This window comes from Bemisia tabaci, chromosome 7, assembly GCF_918797505.1.
Source record: "Bemisia tabaci chromosome 7, PGI_BMITA_v3".
Taxonomy (NCBI): domain Eukaryota; kingdom Metazoa; phylum Arthropoda; class Insecta; order Hemiptera; family Aleyrodidae; genus Bemisia; species Bemisia tabaci.
The window spans coordinates 37,011,652-37,039,374 of NC_092799.1; the positions used below are offsets into that span (position 1 = coordinate 37,011,652).

Genomic DNA, 27,723 nt, shown 5'->3' on the forward strand with positions numbered 1-27,723 from the left:
ACAGGAGACCCAGGAGTTCTGCCTTATAAAACATGGCTCAAAAATCACGATGAGCGCATCGAGAAAGTCTGAAATAACTGCTAACTTCACAATCTGCGTATGAAATATGGGTTTTTTTAAGCTTCCGCATCATAAACGATACTACGGCACAGGTGAACATTCACTGAAAAAAAATTCTCGGCATTTCTACCAAGGTCCGTTGGTACCTTTACCATCTCACTTTTTTACCAATTATTGGTAATTTTACCAAGACAGACTGGTAAGCTAACCTAAAAACCGGTATTTTTACTGTTTTTTCAGGTAAGAATACCACTTTTATTGGTAATCAATTCCCGGTAACTTTGCCATTTTATCTCGGTAATTCTACCACAGTCGATAAAAAATATTGGCGATTTTACCGAGGTCCAGTAAAATTACCGATTCCATAAATGGTAATTTTACCAAGAAAAAACTGGGATCAAATAGAATCCTGAATTCTTGGTAATTTTGCCCTTTTCTTAGTAAATACATCGAGATTTTTTTTCCGTGTTTCGGTGGAGGAGTCGTTCCATCTAACCGTTGTGCATCAGGATGCTACGCAATATTTAACATGGTAGACGCCAACCCAACATGACACACGTGAGACGGAATTTTATCGACTGGCGTGTTTAATTGTTTCTATTTACATTTTCCTTGCGTCGATAAAATTTCGTCTCGTCACGTGTGTTTTGGCAGGTTTGCATCGACCACGTTGAATATTACGTAGCATCTTAGAGCGTGAGGGTAAAATGGTACGACTCCTCTAAAGAAATGTTCACCTGTGCCATAGTATCGTTTTTGAAGCAAGAAGTTTACGCTTATTTCTTACGCAGATTGTAAAGTTAGGAGTTTATTTCAGAATATCCCGATGCGCTCATCGTGATTTTTGAGCCTCTTGCTGTAAGAAATAACTCTTCATTTTGCTCCAGCGCAGTTTGCAACGGGCTCACTGTAGAACAGATCATTTAAGTCCCAAAAAAACGTGATTCGTTGCTCTTAAACGTAGCACACAAATTCCCTAGAAAATGGATCTGGAAGCCACACGAGGCGAAGTGAATCAAAGGCGAGGCGTGCTTTGAGGTGTATCAATTGATCTGCCATTTAAACCTGTGGAAAAATATCGATAAACAAGGTGTTCGCAACGAACCCCTTAATAATCGATTCTTTACAATAGTTTTAAGTGGGGAAATATCGATGGTCGATCATTCATGCTACGCCACTGAGGTGAATCCGTTAGTGAAAACGCTGAGAAGAGTCAAAAAGAGCGGATGGCCCGTGGGAGGCTATTAAGGACTGGACGAAAATCGATGAATAGTATTTAAATGCAATTGAATCGTGGAGCGCGGTTTGGCCGCTCGCCGCTCGCCGTTCGCCGCTCGCCGCACCTCGTAAAAGTGCGGTCGATAATGGAAGCTCGCAACTTGGGAACTCGAGCAGTTCTCGTGCTCCTCTCGATGATCCATCGTCGATGCTTCCCCTCTTGTCGATTTGTATCTTCGGTAGAAATCCCTCGATCCTACACAGTGTTCGAAATTCACAGGCGCCAACGCGCCAAATGTGCCTAAAAAATCAGTCATGGCGCCTAAAAATGAAGGCTCTGCGCCAACGTGGCCTGTAAAAAATGCCCCCCTCCCCCCAAAAAAAATCCTAATTTTTTTGTTCGGTAATTTTTCGAAAGTTACAAGTTACAGCTACTAGTTCTGTAACTAAAACGTCTTGCGTCTAAGTTTTTACAGAATGCACCGTGATATATTGGCAAAAAGTCAATTTGGCCCCTAAACATTCTTCAATGGCCCCCAAAAGTTGAGCTTGATGGGCCACATGGCTCCTGAAACTCTAAGGTGAGTTTCGAACACTGATCCTGCATCTATTAAGAATGGGTCCTTCGTCAGTTCAAAGATTTCCAAAATCAATTCACCTTTTTGTTGGACGATACAACTGATTTTGAACACTTAAACGGGCCACCAGACAAGTCTAAAGTAAAAAGAAAAGTCTTATGTTTTCTTTGTCATGTTTCTATGTTGTTATGTTATGTTTGAACGTCTCTTCAAAATCTTACGTATAGAAAACATCATTTCACACTACGGGGAGATTAGAATTCAACTTCAATAAGGGAGATTAACAAGTCTTTTGAACAAAGGTCAAATGGATGTTCGGTTACACCAAAAATGACACCATTTGTATTTTTGTCATTTAATCAATGTTAATAAAAAGCACTTACATATCTTGTCCGTTCTTAGCTTCGTGTGTAGTTGTGAAACCATCAAATTATAGCTTTGTCTTAGTAAATTAGGCGGAAACCTCAAAAATCACACACTTACCACTCAGATTAGGAAGTTAGAAATTAATTTAAAACCTTTCCGATGTGCTCATTGAGATTTTACAGCCATTTTTTATAACCGACTTGCTTTGTTTCGTCTAGCAAAAGTTTACTAAAAACCGCCATTGCATCAATGAATTTGTGTCAGAAAATGTTCACACGTAACCACGGACCAAATTCCAATCAATGGACCACTTAAATTCATTATTTTGATGGAGAAATAAAACTTTAAGTCCCCTCATTCTCCTTTCCAACTCCGTTCGGTGAGGGCTTGCTTTCTCTCTGCTGAACTCAGCTCACATTTGACCGTCCATTATGCAGCAATGTTGCAGATGGAATGGCCCCAGTGGCGTGGTGTGAATTGTGATATATCGATTGTTATGCCATTTAAACCCATAGAAATGGATCGATAATCAGGGTGTTCGCAGCGAACACCTTAATAATCGATTCTTTACCATAGCTTTAAATGGCATAACAATCGATATATCGCAATTCACGCCACGCCACTGAATGGCCCAGTCTCCTGCTCCCAGATTCCGCGGATTAAAGCGAAAAAGAAGGGTGAAGCAGTGATATTATTGCAAATGTTTCTCCAACCAACTCCTCGGAAAGTAATAACAGGGTTTTTTTTCACCGGTCTGTACTTAATACCGGTTAATAAAATCTGCGATTCTTGGCCAATCCGACAACTGATGTTTGGCGGGTCTCAAATATCCTGCGGGCCCTGTCCGTGTGTGCGTATCACGTGCTCCGTTCGCTGCATCTCGAACAGTGAACTACTTATTTTTATCCCGTTCCCGCCTTTTTCTGCCGTGAGAGGAGAAGGCAGAGGGAAGAGCATGGGGAAAGGGACCAACCGCATCATTCCTGGAGGCACGATTTCTTTTAATCGTTCAATCACATTATTCCTGGATTGGGAGAGGGGGGATTTCATTTTGCAAAAACAGCAGTAAATACAGTAATATTACGTATTTGTATAAATATATACTGGAAAAAAAGATTGGTAGAATTTACCATTCCTTCACGCTGTATTTCACACAGCGTCAATTCAGAGTTAATTCTGCCAGAAGAATAGTAAACGTTATGTATACAAGGTACAGGTAACCATTCCTCTGGCAGAATCGACTTGAAGATTGGTAGAATTTACCATTCCTTCACGCTGTGTGAAATACAGCGTGAAGGAATGGTAAATTCTACCAATCTTTTTTTTCAGCGTATTATAGTAATAGTAGTGGTACATTTTGTTCTGCCCTGTACCCATACCTACTCCACTCTAAACTCATTGGTTTCTCCAAATCGTTCCTTTCTTGATCGATGCATTAATTTTTTCTTCTGTCTTTTTTTCAGGTATGCTGTCAATGTTCTAAATCCTTGTTTGGTACGTATTGTGTGATTACAATCATTTTCTACATGTTCATAACAGTATTCGAATGTACACAATTATTTTCCTTCATAATTAGCAATTTTTTGGTTGGAAGCAAAAATATTTGCGTCTCTGAGAGATTTTTTGGATAATAATGGAAAAGCAACATTTTTACAACACTGTAATTGCGCTGGTTCCTTTTTGCTAATGTGGATCCACATGTACAAAAGAATTTAATAACCACCGAAATTCTGTTTTGTCCACGTAATACTTTGCCTGGACAGCTTCGTTATTCTTATATGCTTCTTTATTGAGAGAGATTGAATCAGAAGGGCAGATCAAATGTTGACCGCCTCAATACGATCGAAAGTTGATAAGAATTTTGGCCAGCGAATAAACTGATTCGAACTGTTTGTTTTCGTTTTAAGAACGAATAAATAAATGTACCCCATGGGGTTATACTGTCAGAGATGTGAGTGAAAGAGAAAAGGGAGGCCCGATCATGACATGTTATTAAAGCTGGACTGCACTGAAAGTACAATCTTACATTTCTACCCGAGCGTTTAAGTCTCCGAGACGTCGGAGAGGAACCCAACGAAACGACCACTCGTCGGATGGGTGGAACGCCCCGACTCGTAGCGGGTCCACCGAAATATAATTTAAGGAACCCATTTTTCAATTAGACACAGCATTACGATTTATTCTGACCCGAGGACCGCCCGGTTTTAATTATTCTTCCCGAAATCAGTTCGAAAACACCGATAACAAATTGCCCCACCGAACGAAAACCGTCCGCCCACTGCGCTGCCGTGCTAGGGAAAAACGCCGTATGAACATTCGAGAGTTGCCAAATTTCTCCGGTTAAAACATGTATTTTTGGGGAAGGTTATGCATATTTTCCTTTGAAATTTTCAGATACTTTAGATCAAATTGAGAACAAAATTGCCTGAAAAATTTGAAGAAAAATATTCACAATTTTCCCAATGAATTCGTTTCATATTAAAGGAAATATGACAACGTCTGAAGGCTCATACGGCGTTCTTCCCTAGCATGTCAGTGCGACCGTCCTCTCGAGCTTTGACACGCCTCCCTCCGTGACCTCACCTCCCAGCTTTCACAATTCGAGCAAATAAATACGGCGAGTGACCGAGTGACCGGGAAAATAAAAGTTGGTTTTATTCATCTTCCATTTTGCTTTTTTGAACCGGAAGATTGCGTTCCGTTTATGCCTATGCTTAAGTTTTCCGTCTCCTTATGATCGCAAAATTAATGTCAATGCTGGCTCATTTATCGGTTGGGTTACTTTCTGACTGATTGAAAATACTCGTTTTACGTGCGTTTTAATTTTAAACTTGTTTAACAAAGCTCTTCAATTTAACTGGTCTACAAGATGGATCTTAATTTTATTTCAAAAAAAGTATTGTGAGTCTTATTTCCCACTGTAGTCTAAGATTCATCATCTTATTTTTTTTCTTTCGCTTTTCGGACTTGGGCCACAGCCCTTTTTATCTAGCTTCTGTTCTAAAGGATCAAAGAAAAATTGGAACAACACAATAAATATGAGTAGTTTTCAAAACAAACCATTCAAATTTTCTCGAGAAGGGAGCTGAAAAATCTAATAAAATCATAGGTGGATCTGCAGACTTTGAACGAGAACACTTTGAACATTTTCGAAATTGTAAAGCGTCTGCAACACGCAGTTTAAGTCAATTTTGTCATGAATAATTACCCAATAGAAGCGTCTTTCCTTCTTCTTTCCTCAGTGCCTTTCTTTTTCCTTTCTTTCTTCTCTTTTTTTCTTTCTTTTTTTCGGGCGATCGGGGGAAGGGAGGCTTTCCTTTGATATGCCTAGAAGGAAATATATAAAATTGCTCAATTATGACCAAAATTGCCGTTAAAAAATTCAACGCCGAATTGCGGAGGACTACCCCCTTGCCTTCCCCTTTATAACGTCCTTGAACCTTGAACTTTCTGCGTGCTCAAAGCTGTGCAGGAGGGGCCAACCGAATAAAGAAATCATATCCTTGGATCATTTAACCGAGGATTGAAGACACAGAAAAGCTCGTCTGTGCAGAGTGGCGTAGACAATGAGACAATCGTAGCTTCCGGTGCGCGGAACGCGTGTCATTACTCTCTTCGTGTCGCGACGGCCCCGACGCACAGTGGATCGAGTCAATGGGAGAGATCGGACAAAATTTGGAAACTTTAAAAGCTTATGATCTCCGTTCATACAAAACTTTGAGATTCTAAAAGTGGTTTCATTGGTTTTCTCGTGCAATTTTCCTCTAAAAGCACCCCTTAAAATTTAAAATTTGACGGATTAAACATACAAATTTGCAGTTTTAGTTGAAAATTTAATGTATGCGACCACTCTGATTTTCTCGATCCAGTGTGCGACGGGACAGGACGTGACACGGAACCCCTCCCTTGTCACCTCTCGAAGGTACCTGTTCCCCGTTTAAGTAGCTTGAACTCGAGTTCCCCTATACCGCAACCCCCCTTCCCCCGGTCGGTAGACGTAGATGGGTTGCTTTCGAGAGTTGGGCCATCGAGTTGCACTTGCTCACCTAATTATACCGGCTCGCACATCTGCTGCTGCGACAAATTACGAGTTTGACTTGACCTCTAATTTTCTTGAACCGGTCACTCTCGGTGTCTGCATCGTCACATTCTAAAATTTTTCCACCGCGCCAGTGGATGCGTTTGTCGCAAGCGGTGAGAGGCAGGTGAATAAGTAAGCTCATTGTAGGTGAATTTTTCCAAATGTTATGATGAGTTCGTCAAAAAATTCTGATCCAGCCCTTAGCGCATAATTTGCGTAAATTTTATAGATTTTCACATTTTCTTCGTCCGTGATGGATAATTTTTTCGTCTTTGGCAGATAGGTTTGCCTAGAGATGGTGTAAGAAAATCTTTCACTTGAAAAAAAAAGTCTCCTGTGGGCCGATTATTGAAATTGATAGACAAAGCTATAGACAAAGAAGAGAAAATGGATATGGTGGGATCCTATTGGTGGAAGAGGTTGGTTGCAATGGACAAACGACATGGTAATCGACAAAAGACCCGACAGTTTGTCCATCATTTTCCCTTTCAGTCTCTAAGAACCGCCAGTTGCAACCAATGGGATCGCTCCATACTCCCTATGTCTCCTTTTTCTATCGCTTTGTCTAACAATTTCAATGATCAGTTCGATGGATCCCGAGTCCAGACTTTTAAAAAGTTTGGCAAGAAATTGACTTGATTCGATCAGATTTTTGCTTGAATCGAGAGCCAAGCCTCTTAACATTTCACGTGTATGTCGGTCGTGACTACCTTTTTCAGTTTCACGACACCGTCGCACTTTCACTTCCCTCTCATCAACAACAGAATAACTCTGATGGAAATTCTACCTACATTCGCGTTTTTTTAAAATCTATCTTTTGATTGCGTCAGTATCCTGCAGTGAATGTGCGCCAAGCCAACGTGTTTTGAACCGCGCGGCGCAGCACTGGGTCTTCTCTCTGACCGTGGCCGCGAAAGCAAAAGTGACCCCCCTCGCCCCCCCCCCCTTTCACGTTGCTGCCCAGAGAACGGCTTTTAATTGATGCCCGTGATACTGACTGTGAGACATTTATTGAACCCGGACCGCAAACGTGGCTGCCAAATTGGCAAATCGAATTTGCGTAACTGCACAAGGAGAAAACCGACACAGTGAAACAGTAATCAAGAGTCGTCTTTTTCCCCCTTTCCAAAGCAACGGCTGAAGTGGTCTTTGGGCGTTTCAGCACCATCTTTAGCCTGAAAGTTTTCACCGCAGCTATAAAGTTACGGCTATTTTGGAATGTTTCGTTGAATTTTTTGACCTATTTCTGGTCGTGCTTCGCAATTTAAAATCCGGACAATTTGTTATTTAATAAGGATCATCACTGGAAAAAAAACACATTGGATCTAGAGTTCAGACTCTTAAAAACATCGACAAGAAAAAATACTCTTGATTCAATCGGATTTTTGCTTAAATCAAGAACCAAGCCTCTTAATTTGAGCGGATTTCCTTTTGATTTAAGCTTAAATCTGATTGAATCAAGAGTCCTTTTTCTTGTCAATGTTTTCAAGTGTCTAGACTATAGATCCAATGTGTTTTTTTTTTCCAGTGATCGATTCTTCTTATTATTTTTAAACTTCTTTATGTGGTATTGAACACTAGCAGAGGAAAAGGAGCAAGGGGTTGGTTCCAACAGGCGGACGTTGGAGAGAGTTCACCGCACAAACGTTTTTAAAATAGCTGATATTTTGCCTTGTTCCGGAGATGAAAATTTCCTATTCAAATAATATTAAAGCTGAAGATGCAAGCGTAGAATACAGAAAATTGAAACCCTTGAAAGCTTATAGCTTTACTGCATGATACATGAACCCAAAAAAAGTCACTTGGGTCCAGAGCCGAGACTCTCAAAACATTTGGCAAGAGAAAATACTCTTAATTCAATCGGATTTTTGCTAGAATCGAAAGAAAATCCGCTTCAATTAGGTGGCTTAGAGTCATTTCAAGAAGATTGGCTCTCGATTTATGAAAAAATCGATTGAATCAAGAGTTTTATTTCCTGTCAAGTCTTTTAAGAGTTCGCGACTTAAGGTCCAAGGGACTTTTTCTCCTGTGAGCTGTGTTTCTTGACACTGATTATCGATCGGAATTTTTCATTTTGACCGCATCATTGAGATGATATTGCTATCATATTGCTCTGTTTTGGTGTTTTAACTATGCTTTAATAATATTAGTGATGCCGAAGAGCGTAAGCTATATTATTCAAAGGCTTGCACCTTTTTTAAAATTCAGAACCTTTGTTTTTCTTCGTTCCATCTCGTTTGTTTTGGTTTTCGCTCAATTAATCCTTCACATCCTGGCGGCATGATTTGGCACTTTGGGCAAATCTCAGAACGAGGCCTCGGAATCAGCCGATCAGCACCGATGGCAACCTCGATGCTCCAACCGGGAGTTGAAGCATGCGATTGCTGATCCTGATTCTCGAGCCTGGAGCCGGGCTTCGGTGGGGCTGGTCGCCTCTCAAGAACGACCTAACTGTGCCCACCGCCTATGGGCACGCAACCAGGGCCCTACTATTGCGTCGCCTGGCTGGCACAAGGGCGTAACTACACATTGAGATGAGCCCGGAGAAGCATTGAATTGTATGGAAGGCAGGATTCATTGCAGAGTGTAGTTACGCTCTTATGTCAGGAAGATGACGATTTGACACTGAAACTGATACCACTGCCTGCTTCTGATCATTCATCATTCAAAACAGGCAAGAGAAGATGATCTGCATCACTTTATCTAAGAACTTGACTTCACACCGGTAAAGTGGATCGTTGTGGTATCGTGATTTTAATTGTGACGGTTTCAGGAAAGAGGGAACTCGACGTGAAATGGTTAAAATCAAGGGCTCAGAGCCAGAGAGGCTTGCGGACTTTCGCCTGACAACTGAACTACATCATAAAGAGCTACAATTTCTGGCTCAGTTTAGGAATAACGTATGTTCCATTAGTTTCTCTATGCACATAAGTGTTTTTACGGATGATCCAGTAATTGTAGTTCCTAATTGCAAAATGTAGTCCAGCTTGAGTTCTTTCCCTCATGACGAGTGCACGTTTTATGGTAAAATTTCACGGAATTTTCGTCAAAACTTACAATTGACGACAAATTAACGGATCTCGTCGTCCGCCGTTAAGTCAAATCAGTTAATCGTCAATGACATTTTTCCACGTTGCGGAGTGATTGAGCCCCTCTGACTGTCACTCATTCAAATACCTGACCTTTTTACCTCAAGTTTAAGTACACATTGTTAGCATGGGATCGAAATAATTTGGTAAAAGTAAACTCTCTCATGTTGAGTCACCGTGAATTCCTCTGACTCCTCCACAAGTTGCAGCTCCTTCTCTGTAACGTCATACTTATCGATATAATTTCAAGTCAAAGGCTCATTGTTATGAAGAATTATGAGAAATGTTGACAGTGTACCAATCGCACGATAATGGTCCAAACTGAGTTAATACTAAATTTCCGTCATCTTTATGACAGTTTGTAAGTTGACTCCAAGAGCCAATCCTACCAGTCTCAGTCAAAGTTTATCTCGAAACACTACGCAATATTTTAAATCAACTTTTTTCGGGATATTTACGTCACACAATATTTTTCTTCAAACCCAAGTATCATTTGCGGTTCCTCCAGAACACAATAACACAATAAAACCAAAAAGCAAACCAGAGGATAGCATTTAACAGGTACTCAGGGTAGCTGTTAAATTTTAATCGGGGAATAAATCTTAACCGGAGGTAATAAAACTGCGTCTCAAAGATACAAAAATACAGTTTTCTGCGTTTCAGAAATGATATTTTCGAGGATTCACACACTTCGACAACAGTGTCTCGCGATCAACCGTCCATTAGTTCGAGTTGTGTTTACAAAACCCGCCTATTCAATAACTGTATTTTGGTTGCCTGGATGCAGCTCTTCCGCTCAAGGATTGCTCAAATTAGGAGTTGCGTGTCCCTGTGCAATTGAAAGTTGCACTTTTATGGTGGACTCAAAATGAGATAACAGGCGCGGAGCTCTGATTTATGGTGGGCTCAATGTTGGGAGAGGATGATGCTTGATGCTACAGAGAGATTGAGTATAGACTGTATTTAACAGAGAGGAGCAAGACACATTAGGTAAAACATAGAAGGAGAGGTTGAACTTTTCCTCTTCCGCAATTTTTAGTGTCAAATTATGAACTTTCCGTCCATGTTTAGGATCCTGCAAAGTATTCGTGCTCACTTTTCGAAGGAGCACGTAATGATGTACTTAGTGAGCTTAGAATCACTGAAAATTCGTTTTTCATGAAAATATGACCGAGTTCCTTTCTGCTGAACCCAGACCAAATGTGATGCATTTCTATCCTTTTTGGTCAGCATGAGATTATTTTGCCCTAGCAGCATCTTTTAGAAAAAAAAAATAAAAAATGTGAAAAAAAGGGGGAAAAGTTGAGCCCAACTTAACCAGGCTATAAGAGGGGAAACAATAGGTCAAGTTGAAACACAGACATTCTGTAACGTAATCGCAAGCTTATTTCCCATAGAGACATGAAAAAAAGTGTCAGGGGTATTCCCCTAAAATTGCGGCACTACCCCATTTTTTGGACGATATGGAAATTTTCAATTACTTGTGGTACAATGGAGATAGGACTGCGACAGTTGGGTTATGTGTATGTATGAGCCGCTTTTACGGCGCGCTAGGGCGCTCTGCGACGCCTATTCTCCACAGGAATCTGTTGGGTTATCAATATAATTTATTGGGGTACTACCACAATGTTAACTATTCCCTGATCAAATTGGGTCTTAACCCCTACCTCTTTTTTCCCTTCATTGTTCTGTTTGCGTAGAAATTGCGAATAACCTTGTTCATATAACATATGAAAATCACAATATTTTAACTCTAAGCTATTGAAAATACCATCCTTCGCATGGTGACCTCTTTATACTTTAAATGCCCTCATCCCACGTTATCGGCTCGAAGTCCCAAGCCGTTTCTTTTAGCGCGCTCTAAAAACTTCAAGCAATCGGAAGTTTGAACATAATTTCCATTCCGTTGGTAAGAAAAAGAAAAAAAAGATGTATCGAGTAGTGGTCCCCGACAGCGGACAGTGACGCGTGCGCTTGCAAGTTCAATTGAATAATGACACTCCGGCCGCGTATTACTCTGTGAACGAGTACCTAGACCGTTAAAACAGGTTGTCAACTTTTAGAGAAATCCCTTCAATTATATGCCTCTTTTGTGATCTCAGAGTGAATTCAGCGTCGTTTTGGCAACTTTGTCGGGGGACATTACTTGCGGACAAACAGGCAAATCGCCGTGATTAGACCACTCATCGTCGGTCCTCCTGGCTGTGCGGCACCCCTGGCCATGGTTGCGAGACTGCATGAAGTCCTCGAAAGCTGTACCTAAGGGATTTTCATATTAGGTTCAAGTTTTTTTGCGTGTAAGATTGATTAATACCTATACATTTACCTAGAAAAGTCTAATATACCGTTAATCCGTCTGGATCAACAAATTGATCCCATTTCTTGTTCTCGCTGTAGGGAATTTTTGAGATCGATAACTTCCGATCGATCCCCCATTTGAGTCATTCGTCCTCGCGGGGAATGTGAGGAATTCTCAAGGTAGGCACCGCTCGCAAAGCTCTTGGATTCCTTTCTTTGGTCCCAGTGGACTGTGAAGCGCCAAGAAATATTATTAAGTTAAGCAAGATGAGGTGCAAAGCTCGATTAAATTGAGGGTTAAGTCGAGAAGGGTATTCACACACTCAGTTATTCACTCACTCGTCGTCATCCTCGTGGTGAAAATAATGGCCGCTTTGAAATCCCAGTTGCCAGTTATCCGGCAAGAGTTTTTTCAAGAGGATGCTCCCAGCTCAAAATGTCCGTGCCCCTCGTTACTTTGAGTTAATTTTCTTCCGATTTGATCGACAAAAACGGTTCGGCTGATCAAAAAACTTTTAGTTATATTGATCGAAACCTCAGGTTTCTACGATATGTCTCAGGATGGGGAAAAAGTCCTCCTGACCTAATGCAGGTACTTCACGTTTAAATGAGCTCCATCCTGGCCATCCTTAATAGATTTGAATTTTTTCAACCAACGTATCTGGTTAATTTAACCAACAAACAGATTCAGTCAATTCAACCGAAAGAAATTATCCGAAATTCTGAGTTACCCACTTTCTGTTTTACTTCACGGACGAAATCATAAAACTTAATCATAAACTTTTTCTAACTGTGCATCGACTGAGAGTACCTTTAAAGATAGATTATGGACTTTTAGGGAGTTTGTCACCAAAGTTTGAAGATCTAACTATAAGTGCACTAAAATATATACGAAAAAAGTTTATAATGTAACTTGGAGTGGAGGGTTTTTTCCTTTTTTTTTATTTTATTTTTATTTTATTTATTTATTTTTTTTTTTTGGACAAAAACAATGTGTGGAATATTTTGTCGATTATCTTAAAATAGCTAGTGTAATTTTTTTGCTATTAAACCCGGCAACACTGGCCCTCTTCATCCTCTCCAAACCACCGACCGCATATCATAGCGCGAATAAACGTCGCGCTGCATTGTCGCGTCACAGCGTCCTTAGTTTTCCTTCTTTTTAAAATGCCGGGCTGTCAGACGGATGACTTTTTTATGGCCTTTCACGAGCCGCTCTGGCGTTCCACAAAAGCTTACCACCTGTCTGTAAAACTATGTAGAGCGATATACTTGAACTTTTCCTCAAAATGTAGCATCTATACCGTATTCTCTTGAGGAGTCTTCGATAAAGATGAATTTACACCGGACGTAAATAAAAATCAAAATAAATCGAACAAATTTTGCTGAATTACTATATTCAATTCGAATTTTTCGTAAGTCAGACCCATGACGCCAATAGAAGCAAGTTAGGTGTTTCTTCCGAATAAATCTATTTCGTCTAAGATAGTGCTAAAGGCATCCGAACGGGATATATCATATATCCCACTTGATTAGTAGAACAGATCAGATATAATCCAGGTATCACAAAAAATATTTTCGGGAATAAATAGCTGAACCGTGCTTCTGAGCGTAATGAATCCGGTTTTTCTTGAAAAGGAACCAGTATTTTAGCAAAATATGTGCCATAATACTCAATGTTTGCTGACTCCCTCCATTGGGGCCTCCCGTACGATGAAGAGTAGAAATTTCGTTAAAATATGGCAGCCGTGGTTGTTGGATTGATGCGAGTGCGAGTGCGATTAGAGGCCGACCGAAATATGTAGGTTATTTTTATGGACGAGTGGGGTCGTCGCTGTCGTCGTCATGCCAATGATCTGGAGCGATTAAAACGCAAGAAAAAGCGGCGACGACGCGACGCCATCCTCAGCCACCGTGGATCTCAAAGCTGAAGAACTAACGCGAGGTCCTCACTCCTCAGCGGGCTCATTGTTGAAATTGATAGACAAAGCTATAGACAAAGCTATAGACAAAGAGGACAAAAGAGTTATGGAGGGGTCTTATTGGTTGAAATGGGTGGTTTCTGTAGAGTACGGGAGAAAATAATAGACTAACTAAAAGGTCTCTCGTGGGTTGCCCTCAGTTAGTAATTACCCAACTACTTTGTCCATTGCAACCACCCGCTTCCACCAATAGGATTCCTTCATATCACTCATTTTACCCAAAATTCCTATCTCCATCCAAATTTCATGTAATCTTAAATTTTTAAAAATCAGCATTATGTGACGCAATCCTGCGAGCTGATTGTTGGAATTGACAGACAAAGCTATAGACAAAGAAGACATGAGGAGTATGGAGCGGTCTTATTGGTTAATTTGCGTGGTTTTCATAGACAAAGGTCGAAAATAATGGACTAACTAAGGGATCTCTCGTGAGTTGCCGTTAGTCTATTACCTACCTCCTTTGTCCATTTCATCCAGCCGCTTCCACCAAGAGGATTCCTTCATATCCCTTTCGTTTTCTTTGTCCATATCTTTGTCTATCACTTCCAATAATCGGCCCACAAGTACGAATAAGATCGTGCGACACTGCCACCGTCAAAGAGACGAACCTTTGAATGGAAAGCTTGGAAGACAAGGGGAATGAGTGTAGTTTTTAAAAAAAACTGAGGTATTAATAATTTCAACTGAAATTAGTCTTAAAATATATTCTACAAAGTCTCACCACTAAAATCCTATTTTTTATGGACAAAAAAGGAGTTTAAATTTTCTTTCCGCCGTAAGGCTCCATGCACTGTAAAAAATCGGGGGATGAAATTCGATGTTGCAGTCTATGTAGCGCCAAAAAACCCCAAGCGATATGAATGCGAACTAAAATTAACACTAATAAAGGGCATGACACTCCGCAAAAAAAGTAGATTCCGAAAAATCGAGGGGTGAAATTCTGTGCCGCAGTCTATATAACGCCTGAAAACCCCAAGCTATATACATGTGAAGTAAAATTAGCACCATAAAAGGGTATGACGACACTCCGCGAAAAGAGTAGATTCCGCTCCTGAATTGTGTAAGTTAGTCCTTAAAGAGACTTGGACTACATTTTGCAATTTGGAACCATAAATTCTAGCCCCGTTTAAAAACAACGTATGTGCCATTAGTTTCCCTATGCACACCAGTGTTTTTCCAGAAGAGCCAGAAATCATAGTTCCAAATTGCAAAATGCAATCCATTTAAGAATCCGCTCCGCATTCATATCACTCGGGGTTTTTGGACGCCCTATAGATTCCAGCCCAGAATTTCACTTCAAAATTTTTAAGAGTGTGGTGATTGGTGAATGGAATCATCCGTCTAAGCGCCCCGTAGTTTTTAAGTTGAAAATTGACACCGATAACGCCTCCCTGGAAAGATAGTGGATGGCGTTATGCATCCTGTTAGTCAATACCAAAATTATTTCCAAAGCTAATGTCTAATATTCTCTCTCCGTCACCTCCTGACGGTATACGAGCGTTAAAAAATGAATTGCCTAATCTGCTGAATCTGTCAGGAGTCTCCACATTAATGCACTTTCTCACACTGGAACCGCCTTCAATCTCAGTTGACGCAATACGTCTTCTTCGTAATCTTCGCCGGCGGCGAATGCCCACAAACCGTCTCTCTTTTTGGTCAGAATGCTCGAGCCATGTCAACAATAGGCATGAGGAAACATTACATTAGAATTATGCAGTCATAATACTAAAATTCTGGCAATTAAACAATTGACAAATTGCAGCTTGTTCAGACCCAATCTTGACAGATCTCGACATTAAGTCCTTTATTTGGACCGCGGTTCACGTAAAAAATCGCGGAATTTATCCCACAATTGGCCATCGTGGCCTAGGCAGTGCGAAATTAAAACCAGTAGTCTGTTTTGTTGCGACTAATCCTGACGCTCACCTAATTAGCTCGATTAGCGCAGAAACCACCTAAACCACGTCAATCTGTGAGCCCTGGAATATACTGGAGGCCGTTAAATATGATGCCCGTTACTTCAAATGATGTGGTATATTGTGCAGCTTTATTATCCAATTTAAAGAGAGGCAAAACTTTCTCATTTATGGACCAGTGGTTATATTAATTTTCCCCGAGACGAGCGTACACATAAAATCAGCGTGCGAGAACAAATTAGTCTTTTGAAGTGGGTGAGCCTAATTACCCACATAAATTTTGATTAAGCTTCTCGCGGAGCGGCTGTCTTAAAATTCGACGGTGGTCTAACTTTTAATTTACCGCTGATGGCCTCAAGAGGAAGGAGGTGTTGACAGTGCAAAATGATGCATGATCGTGTGCTATATTACGGCTCATTATCTTATGCACGTTCATTACTTGCGTTTTAACAGTTGCTGCGGATCGATGATGGTATTTAAAAAAACGTTTTTCCAATAGACGGTGTCAAGACTTCATTTTACCTCTTCATCGGAGCACTGAAATTAATGTTATTCCACAATTCCGATTAGTAATATTGTTGGACACATATTCTTTACAAAACGTTAAGCTAAAAACAACACAATAAAAGATCAAATAGATTAATGCAAAGGCAATTCTTTCCATTCCCTCGGAAATTCAAGTATAACAAAGTATCAACTCATCAAGCAATTATCTTAGTGTTTAGTTATTAATCCTCTTGTTTCAAATTGTTTAAGAGGAGACGGAAGCTATGAGGTCTCTCACTCGATCTCAAATCTCTCCATAAAAATGATGGCCCCAATTACTTTTGAGAACTTTATCAGCGCGGTTAAAAGGAAAAGGTGACGTAAAGGAAAGTTCCTCTCTTTTTTTCATTCACTTAACAGTTTCGGCGGAGCCTTGGCGGGCGTCTTGAAAGAGTATCTTCGTGTTGAGATACATTAAGTATTACTATAAATTAACGCTTCCGAAAACTGTTCGATTATTCCGTCAAATTGACGTAGATATTATCGGCACCAACGTTAAACTTAGCTCTAAAATTGCTCCAGTTTTGAATCACACAATGGGCAGACTTTAGAAATTTGACGGCTAAGCAGGTTTGTTTTTTGAACGTTCAACATCAGTTAACATAAGTAGGATTCTCGTTTGAAGAATTTTCATACAAAATTAGACTTTTGTCGTGAAGTGTCTAGGATTGCACTCTACCTGCTTCCACGATTAGGATCGCTCAATTTTCCCTTTGTCTTCTTCGTCTCTCGCTTTATTTTTCGATTTCTAAAGTAGTCCAATGATGTCTTCTCTCACTGAAAAAAATTATGGTAGATTTTACCATACTCTGCCACGGTGATACAAGTATGATAATAAACAACAGACTCTATGGGAACATTTACCATATTATGGTAAGTATCACCAAATTTCTGTTGAATATTACTATTATTCTGGTTATTTTCACCAAATAGTATCACTGTGTGAAAAATCAAGTAGACCTCTAGTAGATGTTACCATACTGTTTTTTATTGTGTTGCCCGGACCTCTGGTGTGCAACAATAGCCTGTGTCACACTATCAAAGCTAGTCATCAAAATATCAAGGTCAGGTGTTGTGATTGGCTTATTCGATGGCTTGGACCAATCACAGCACTTGAACTTTACATTTTGATGGAGTATTTTGATAGTGTGACACAGGCTAATCTATTGCAGCCCACTGTGGGGACCAAACTCTTAGAGGCAGAGCGCCCACCGCACCGGTATCCGGACGTGTCTTAATTTTTGTCAATTTCATCTTTTAATATCCTCACAATTCTCACACTCGCGACCCGACGCATCCACCGTAAACGTTGACATTTTTTCGGCATACCTCCGGAACTATCCGTGCCAGAATTTATGTGATTGAGCCAGTTTCTGCCGCGGCAAATTACCTAATCAAGAGATTCCTCGAGCTCGTGAACGGAGAATGAGACATCGTCATTTCGTGGGGAGCGCTGCCGCCGACTTAAGAGCTCGTTTTATGATGTCATGAGAGTCGAGGGCTTCCTTGCCGTCTACCCCCTGGTCGCCAGGTTTCTTCGAGGAAAAGTATTTCATACCATCACTCTGAGCTCCTAGATTCTCAAAATTTTCATCTTATATACATCCTTACACTGAAGAAAAAGTGAAGTTGATTTAACATTCTGGATGTAAAAAAAGTGTGCGAGAACTTACAAAATGCTGAATAAACTGCTACAGCTGTTACTTTAGCAATCTCAAGATGTAAAACTAGCTGCCGTAGCGGGTGATTCAGCATTTCGTGAGTTCTCGCACTCTTTTTTTTTACATCCGGAATGTTAAAGCAACTTCACTTTTGTTTCGGTATAATTTTAGGGGTTCCGAAAATTCTGGATCGCAGGATTGGAGCTCCGCGATTTTTGTGAAAGCAGTAAGAATGATACGTTTTTTGTGACAACAGCCAACCCCTTCGTTTTAACAAGTACCTAACAGTTGAATACATTTTGAGATTGTTTTGGATATGCCCCCTCCCCCTAAAAAATAAAAAAAATACAAATGCTACCTTAAGTGAAGGACAAATCAAGTGCATCAAGTTGTGGGAAAAAAATAGTAAGAGCAGATGGATTTATCTAGTAGACAAAATTCATCTGGGGTGCTTGAAAGACAAGGCGCATAAGTGCAGTTTTTGCAATCTCGAGAAAAACGTGTTTGAAGTTTCGAAATTACATGGCTCCTTATGGCAGAAAATAAGTTCAAACTGACTTTTTGACGCATAAAAATTGAAATTTGGAAGCGAATTTTACCCAGAAAATGCATCAAGACTAGTTTTACTTGAAATCATTAATATCTCAATTTTTCAAAAACTGCACTTATGCGCCTTGTCCCCCAACTCCCTCCTCTATTCTTACATTTTCAGGTTAAAAGTCAGGAACAGTGAAGAGGCTGTACTGAAACCTTTTCAATTTCAACCATCTCTCCAGGATTATCTTCAGACAAAGATATCTTTTAAAAAGTCTGAAGTTCACGACCCTATTTCTTTAAGTATTCTACCTTTCCAATTTTTTCTCATTAACGAGGTCATCGTCCACATTTTGGCCACGCCGCATCCCGAAAATACCTATCAGGTATAGTTTTAATGTCAGAGAAATACACCAGAGCACTAGATTTTTTACTAAATCTGGCAGTTTCGTCTTGCCATCGAGAACATGCACGCATGCTCTCAATTAAATCAAGCATGCGACTCACTCCGCCTCTTCCTCTGTCAGCGTTTACGAGCAAGTGCAGTTGGAAGCGCAGGTGACGTCATTTATTGCACCCTGCCTAACCTTACCACGGCATCACCTGAAGAATATTTTCGAGGTTACGATCGGTCTGTAGAGGGTAAGATCTCACCGTTAAGACGTGCCGTGGGAAAAGGGGCCTTTTCTTTCGAAGCAAAATTCACCCCAAACATTCGCGAGAACCAATCCGGTGGGTCAGTCGCGCAGGTTGAAGAATTGTGTTTCATCGATGAATCTTTTAAGTTAGCAAAACATAGTTAGGTTCCTGAACGCCACGTTTCTAAATCAATTGCCTTTGAAAGTGCATGAAGTGACATCCTTCAATGCAATAAATCACCTCGTAGATAGGTTACTACGCTAAAGATTACGAGAAATGGCTGACTCTTCTAATAGATCACTTTTAGTGCCAAAAAAATGGTGCAAACAATATCTATCAAAACCTATTGATCTTTCTTTCGCAACAGCCCGATTGTTGAATCTATTTCGATACGACAAAACAATCGAAATGCACTTTATTGCATAGTCAAGATAGGGCTTCGTCATGTCCTATTGACATAAATTCATCAAAAGGGCCGCCGTTCACTTCACTCAATGGTTCCCACTTAAACACGAAATTTATCAAATTTCAGACACCTGCAAATTCTCTATTGCTGACAATCGCGGTAAGTTTCTGAGACTCTCGTGCCTATTCTATGAGTCTATTCCGTTATTGAATCAGCCAAATGATCAAAACATCTGTTCTTTTCGCGGATAATTGAATTGTCACAGACGCCAGCAGTGACACTGTGTTTCCCGGCGGGGTGGAGCAGCAGGATGGGCGAATCTGGGTGGCGACCCGCTCCTACGGCTGCTCTTCGGCCATAATTAAATGACATAAAAATTCTAAGCGAAAAGGAAACAAAAGATTCATAAATTATGGAAACAATTAAAGCCGTGCCAGAGAGAATCGGCCAAGCGTGACGTCAGAACGCTATCCTTCCTCAGGAGACTCCTGTCCGGGGGGGGGGGGGGGGGGGGGTGGATCCGGCGTATGAGGAGGTGAAGTAGCGGTGTTTCAAAATCGACTGCCAAATTGTTATACGAACATTTTGTGCTCAACGTCGTTGGAAATGTTTGCTTTCTTAGTCCAATTTACAGCTCGATGATCGTGGTACGTGGTCGAAGAGGCACTGGCAGAATTATAAAAGTCTGCAGGGAATGAATATGGCAGTTGCTGTAGGGCTCGCGCAGTGCTTTGTAGACGGAGTAGATAATGGAGATGTTGCATGTGTGAGGGATTTACGATTTGACGACTGATTCTTATGTTAAAGTTCGCGAAAAACACGATGGTGCCACTGGTTTTTTCTGAAATCAACTCCCAAGCTCATAAATGCTCTCAAGTTGAGGCCAAAATGGAGGGGATATCCCACGCTATCCTGAGAGTCCACTTCTACATCAAGACAAAGTTTCCATGCAAAGATAAGGAGCAAATACATCAGCTGGGTTGCCGTGATTTCAGTTTTTAGAGTCCTCAAATAAGGTGGCGGACCTGTCAATGTATTTGCTCCCTATCTTAGCATAGAGAGTTTGTCTTGATGTAGAGGTGGACCCTCAGGATAGCGTGAGATATCCCCTCCATTTTGGCCTCAACTTGAGAGCTTTTTTTGAGCTTGGGAGTTGATTTCAGATAAAACCAGTGGCACCATCGTGTTTCTCGCAAACTTGTAGGTACATAAGAATCAATCGTCAAATTGCTAATTCCTCACGCATGCAACAACTCCATTTTGCATGGACAAAAAAACCGCGCCTGCCGTGTTCTGATCATCAGAACATTTCAAAAGATCACTCGCTCTCGCAAGCAAATTTTAGCTCTCAGCAATAAAGGTAATCTTGGATAACGCGTCCAGTGAAGGTCCTTCACTATTTTGAAAAACAGTTGGTCCTGAGACATACTGCTAGGCTCGATAAAGTAACTCTACACCCGACTAATATGGTCTACTGAACACATAACTCCTAGCTGGACTATCTATGATAAAAGGAACTATGTTCTACGCAAATCCTATACTCATAGTTTCTTTTACAGCATAAATGCGTCCAACCTCACACGTGTCTTCTCTGCTCTAGGTCGCTGAAAATAAAGTTGCACAATGAAATGAGAAATACATACAGGTGGTCGTTCAAGTAATACCTTCGTCATTTTGTCCGACTTTTGACCCGTTGGACAAATTATCATCTCCAATGTTTCATTACGTTAGATCGGCTCAACCCACCTGCCCCCTTTCCAACTTATACTTCAAAAAGCGAGGAGGTCCAGCCATAGTTGACCCCTGGTGGCAAAGCTTAGAAACTTCCAGGTGACTTAGAACTCCGATTACAGTAGACTCTGGATTATCCGGCTTCGTATTATCCGGACTCTGGATTATCCGGATCGATTTTGCAACCATGTAACTACGTACGCATTCCGATAAGTGAACGGATCCGCGGAGAATCGGTCGCAAGGCATATTGGCGCCTGCAAGGCTGAAGGAATACTTCACGCATTGCGCCAAACAGTGAGGTCGGCGTGGAACGCATTAGCGCCTACTAGATTGCATAAATACTTCTCGCATCACGCCAAACGCAGTGCAGTCGGTTAGTTAGCCTAAAACGCACATTAGCGGCTACAAGACTGCATGAATACTTCACGCATTGCGCGCTTTAATCGTTGTATTGTAATTTATCGTTGTCGGCTACCATTCACAATCACCATTGAGTCGTTCAGTTTGGCGTTAACCTTTTAAATTCGTGTTGGTATGTACATGATGTATACATAATAAGAATACTGTGGTGTTGGTTGGTGGTGTTTGTGTTTACTATTATTATCCGGATTTCTTTTTCATCCGGATCGGGCCCGGCACCAATTAATCTGGATAATCCAGAGTCTACTGTATTTAAGAGCACCTGAAAAACGTTCAAACAACGCTCTTCCTCCCTAGAGCGTCACGTAATTTATGAACGGTCCCACACTGAAAAAAAAGTTACGGGCTATATAAACATACTGTCCGTTCTAGGCTCAAAGGCCGGACGATCCGGGTGCTGGAGCCGTAGCTTCGACCGATCCGGGTGCTACGCCCGGAACTTTCGGTCTCTGCACCCGAAACGCGCACAATATGTCCATACAGCCCGGTTTACACGGTCGGAGTTTTTTTCGCAGTGCAAAATAGGGTTGATAAGACCCCGAACTATCTTAGCCTTTTGAACATCAACTTTTTTTGAGCCTCGGTTGGTCATTTGGACGTATTTCTATCAAACAGAACTATGTGCAGGGGGAAAGATGGGGTGTGCTCCTTGGTGCTCGGGCCATAAGAATGAATGGGAAATATAAAGCGCCAGTGACGTAGCCGCCACCGCGATCGCGTACGGCGTCTTTAACTCATGAGCCCTGTCCACAACGCCCTAGATACATACCTATGGCTCATACACTATGCACATAGTTCTGCTTTATAAAAATACGTCCATTTCTCGTGTGTTTTTTCATCATCGTCAGGAGAATCTCGTTAATTCGGGTAAGTCTGTCAATCGTGTGTTGTGGAAGTGGAGTCGGCGCGCGCGTAACTCGAAGCGAGACGGCGAGCGGCTCCGCCCGACACGGTGCACGGCGTGGACGTCCAAGTCCGACATCGGAGATGCCGAAAATCATCCACTGTTACGCCACTCGCCGCTGCTCATGCCGTCTTACGCGCCCGCCAGTCCAGTGCCCGTCGGTCTTCTTTCGGCGCAGGTGAGCAGCACCGGCCTCCCGGCCCGCCCCAAGTCCTCACACACCTCTGCTCGGTCGCCGAAATCCCGGAAATCGCCGAGTTCTTTGCCTCCGTTTGGAAATTCGCGACGATCCTCGCATCGTCGGAGTCTGTGAATGAAGTGCGCGAATCGGCCATCACTCGCCTTCGTCGACTAATTTTGCGTGTATCGCCGAATTTGTGGATATTGCCTGTTGAAGAAATCTGCGGCGACCTTCAAATGTTAGGATTGTGCGAATGAAGTAGGCGAATCGGCCCCCACTTGTCTCCGGTCGGTCATTTTGAGTGTGACGCCTTTGCGAAAATTGTTTATCTGTGTGGTTCTTGCGGAAATGTGTGACGATCTCCTAACCTTAGGATTGTGCGAATGAAGTAGGCGAATCGGCCCCCACTTGTCTCCGGTCGATCATTTTGAGTGCGATGCCTTTGCGGAAATCGCTTATCTATATGGTTCTTGCGGAAATGTGTGACGATCTCCTAACTTTAGGACTGTGCGAATGAAATGCGCGAGTAAGCCGTCATCAGTCATCGCGCGAATCTCTGACGAAAATAGCTGACTTTTGTGGTTCCGAACATAAGTTCGCGACAATTTTTGCGTTTGCGTCTGGCGAGCGGATTTCGCGAGTGAAGTGCGGGCATTGAGTGAGCGAGGAAATGAAGTGAGTGAATACTTCAGCGAGAAAATGAAATTTTTCGCCACTTGCATATTGCTTTACGCCTTTCCAAGAAACAAAGTTGTATGAGTTTGCAAGGAATTTTGCGGGTTTGCGAGTAGGAGAGTAGGTTGCTGTCAGCCATCGCGCTTTTTTGGTCGCGAAATTCGCAAAAATCGCTGTCGACGTTTCCAATTGGAAAGTTGCGACGATTTTATTATTGGATGCCGCGCGAAAATTTTGGAAGTAAAGTGTGGAAGTGAAATAAGCGGGGATAGTGCATGCAAGTGAGGTACGCGAAAAAATCGTGTAAAACACTCCACCGTTAACAAATTGCATCACCGCGTCTCAAGGCAAACAACCTTTTAGGTTTACAAGAGATTCTCTTAGTTCAACAGCGATTGGAAAGGGATTAAGATGAAGCCTAAAAGAGGTGTAGAATTAGATCTACTCGTGAATGGCAGTACCTACGTTGAGCTAAAAGCTTTGTGTTCAGAAATTAAGGGTCGATGGTATGGGGTTCTTGCGATCGTCTCAATGTGGATGATCGCAAGACTCCGAGTTCAACGGCTGAAGTTGCGGTTCATAGATTTGGAACCTACGGTTGGTTACTGAACCCGGAAAGCTGACAGTAGCCGTAGGCCGTAGGTACCTCCACAACGCGTGCGTTATGGTTCTCGACTTCATGCACGTAGCATATCATGGTTGACAACGCTCACCTAAACTCCTCTCGTCACGTTTTTTTCTGCAGGCAGAATAAACAATCCGTTAAAATTCGTAAAATTTCGCATAGCTCTTTCTCTGACCTTAACCTCGCGTCGGATCCGAGCATTGGAATTCAAGATCAGAATATGCCAAACCTCGAGACGCAACCTATATGCTCACGAATTTTCGTGTGAGATACACGTTTGACCAAGACTAGCAGACTCACAATCAATGTCTGCAGACTTCTTTATCTCATTGTCAGTTCTATTTTCTATCAAGCTAGAGAAGAGAAAGTACCGGTGCGTTTGTGACATGGCCGCATCACATCCTCCTCTGAGAATTATTACGACGGTGTCATTTTAATGTGCTGCGCGTTTCTCTGGCCACTCATATATTTCTGTATTTTTCCGCATATTTCAGTCAATTACATTACGCGACCGTGAACTGGAAAAGATCTGCATTCTCAGTCGCCCATAAAGTGAAAGGTTTTTGTGAGATGCTGCCATTTAGATTTCCGTCGGGTTTTCTTCTTTGCTTATCACTATACGTCTACCAATTTCAATAATCAGGTAATAGACTAACTAACGACAACCTACGAGAGTCCCTGTAGTTAGTCCGTCAATTTCTCCCTTAGTCTATAGGAGCCACGCATTTCAACCAATAGGATTGCTCCATACACCCTATGTCCTTTTCGTCTATCGCTACGTCTATCAATTTCATCATTGAAAAAAATAATATGCTGTTTTAGCATCTAGGGTGTCAAAAATGTGTCTGGTGATCTAAAGATGTTGCCTTTACTGCCTTCGCAATTAACTTTACATCCTGTGAATGCAAATTCAATTGCGTAGGCAATCAAGGCACCGAGGCACCATCCTAGGATCACCAGACACATTTTTGACATCCTAGGTGCTAAAACAGCATACTATTTTTTCCAGTGATTGTCTCTGCAATCAAAAGCTCCTGTTTTGATCGATGTCAGTTTTCCCGCAGTGCACCATCATCCATTTGTTTTCCCCGAATGAGCAACATCACTAGTAAACGCTGTGCGCGCTGAGATCTCACTGCCCGGCGGCGGGGAGCTTTGACGAGTGAAATCGCCTCCGGGACCGGGGAACAAAGAGCTTTTCGAGTGCGGGCCCTGTAATTGCGCGCGGCGGAAACCACGGCGATGGAGCGCGGGCGGATTAATTATGAAAATTCAGGAGCAGAAATCTGTGGACTCGACTCGGGGCTAATTAGATTGGTGGTCTAATCCCAGGTGGAGGCAGCGCCGGAGTCCTGATTCCTGATTATTCCTCCTCCTCCTCCGAGCTCTGGGAACCCTCTGGCCTCTGCGGATCGCGCAACTCCGGCTCCGCTGATATGATTTCCTCTCACCGTCGCCGACCCTGGCTATGACCACGCTCAGACAGCTCAAGCGTCATCAACGAGGGACCAAAAAAACCGCCGGTACTGTCTTACTTGCAATTTTCAGCCTGCATTCGTCAAGAAAGTGAAGCTGTCTCTGAAGCGGCAGGTACGCCTGTGAGTTACGAGCAATTATTGAAAGTGAAACACCAATACTGCCGTACTAGGGAAGAACACCGTATGAGCCTTCAGACGTTGCCAAGTTTCCTCCGATAAAACACGAATTTCCTGCGAAAATTGTGAATATAATTTTCCAAAATGTTCGGACAATTGTGTACGCAAATTAATCTAAAATATCTGAAAATTTCAAGGAAAAATATGCGTGAATGTTGTAAAAAATACATGTTTTAGCGAGGGAAATTTGGCAACTATCGAATGTTCATACGGCGTTCTTCCTGAGCACAGCAGAATGGGAAGCCAGGATTTCGATCCACTGGGATTCAGGATTTCATAGAAACTTTTGTAGCGGACACGCGCAAGACAATATTGTAAAAAAAAAGAAAAATTGATCCAGGATTTCACTCTATTGGTGTTTCACTCTCCACAAGCGCTTGTAACTTGCAGTTGTACCTGGGCCTTAAAACCAGGAGCCTTATACATACAATTTACATTCCAACGTTCACGACTGAACTTTATTTTAACGTTGCAAAATTTGCACTCGCAATTGTTTAATTTTTTTTCACACGAAAACTGCCAGGGATTTTTTTTTTAATTTCACTGATTTTTCGCCGGGTTACAAGCAAAAATTATCGAAATTTTAAACAAAACTCGCATAGTTACTTATACTCCTGTCAAAAATTGAATCAATTTAGCCAATTTTGCAACTTTTAAATAGATTTTTGTTCCCTTGACTAAGAAACTATTGAATCGATTTTTTGCTGAAGGGCGTAAATGAATTGCGACGTTTACAAATCGCCAAAGACAATTTATTTTTGTACGGATGGACCGGGCATCTGAGAAAATTTTCTTCTCACGACAAACCAATTTTGGTGGAATTCGCAACGAGATTTTTTCGTAGTTCATCCGTAAGTAAATACACCGTTCGTGGTAGTTTTGAACTTCAGCCCCTGTGAAAAATAGAAAAATTGGTGATAATCCTGCAGTAGTTTATGGAGCAACACTTTCTTTCCATGCAGGTAGCAATTATTATGACCACCTGCATGAAACAAATTGTTTCTGCATAAAGTGGCTAGCTGAAAGGCATCTTGTGACCGCAGGGTTCTTACGGTAGCTACCTCAATGGTACATCCAACTACACTGGTTGTCACTACAACTACTTTGGCAGCGACCACCGGGGTACCTAGTTCGTAGATCACAAATTTTGTGCGTGTGACTGCGCAAATCATGAACGAAACGACAAAGCTTGGATTAAGGCTTTCTCAGAGACGGCTTCGTTTTCACACTGTCTGTATGTACTAACGACTTTACTCACATCATTTTTACGAGTATTTTTATTAGGAATTTTTTGGGTGACTTGCATGTAACCAACCTGCATGGGCTCACAATCGATAACACTTTGTTTTAATTTCTACATGGTCACTCGTAAGATGAATTTATTGCAGGTGTTTTATAATTTGTTTTTTTTTTATAATTAAAATTATTTATGAAATATCGGCGCTCACTAATCCTGTTCTAACCCTCAAAGGCATCTCAAGGTTTTGGTCATTATAACTTAACATTAATCATGAACACCTCATGAGCGGGAATCTGAAGTATCTTTACTATTTTTACCGTCAGAGCTTTTGAAAATGTGCGGAATTCTCCATTGGGGCCGTGAACTGCCCTGCCATTTCGCAATATTTCGAATTCAATCAACTGTCGATAAGAGAAGGGAGAGTCTCGAGATACAAACCTTGGTAATTAAGTTACTCTCTTGCTCTGTGTACCCCCAGTAGTTAAGTTGGGTGGATTCGATTGTCGTTTAATCGTCCTATTCATGTTGAACTTTTGGCTCTTTTATCGTTTGATCGTCGAACTTTAAGTTTGTGCTTTCTGTTCGGTTAAATCCTAAAGTTCTGTTTAAAAAGTTCGGTCGTTGTGGAGTACCCAACGTTGGATTCAAAGAACCGAACTTTTATCCAGTTTGGTCTCATTAGCACTGTTCCAACCTTGCCGGGCGTATAGCGCTGCTGGGAACGCCCACACATGAAGGGCGCTGCGCCAAATGTGACGCCTGAAAAAATTAATGCGTAACCTTGATTTTTGTTGGGGGCCGTTTAAGTATACGTAACGCACTTTTCTCGATTTTTTTACTCCCCGTCCCCCCTTGTAACGCACCCGTAAAGCAGCCCTACAACCCCCTTTTTGAATCATGTAACGCTCCAATTTTC

At 41.6% G+C, this 27,723-nt stretch overlaps 1 protein-coding gene across 3 annotated transcripts in view; it reads left to right on the plus strand.

Annotated features, from left to right (window-relative positions):
* The window catches only part of LOC109032098 (uncharacterized), a 146,883-nt gene that overhangs the window by 85,583 nt on the left and 33,577 nt on the right, over window positions 1-27,723 (plus strand). Inside the window, exon 2 of one of the 3 annotated variants that reach the window (XM_072302866.1) lies at window positions 25,245-25,435. The exons of the other annotated variants lie outside the window; for them this stretch is intronic. Within the exon in view, the coding sequence (XP_072158967.1) occupies window positions 25,381-25,435 (55 nt within the window). The 5' untranslated portion in view covers window positions 25,245-25,380. The remainder of the gene's footprint in view (window positions 1-25,244; window positions 25,436-27,723) is intronic. 3 annotated transcript variants of the gene reach the window in all.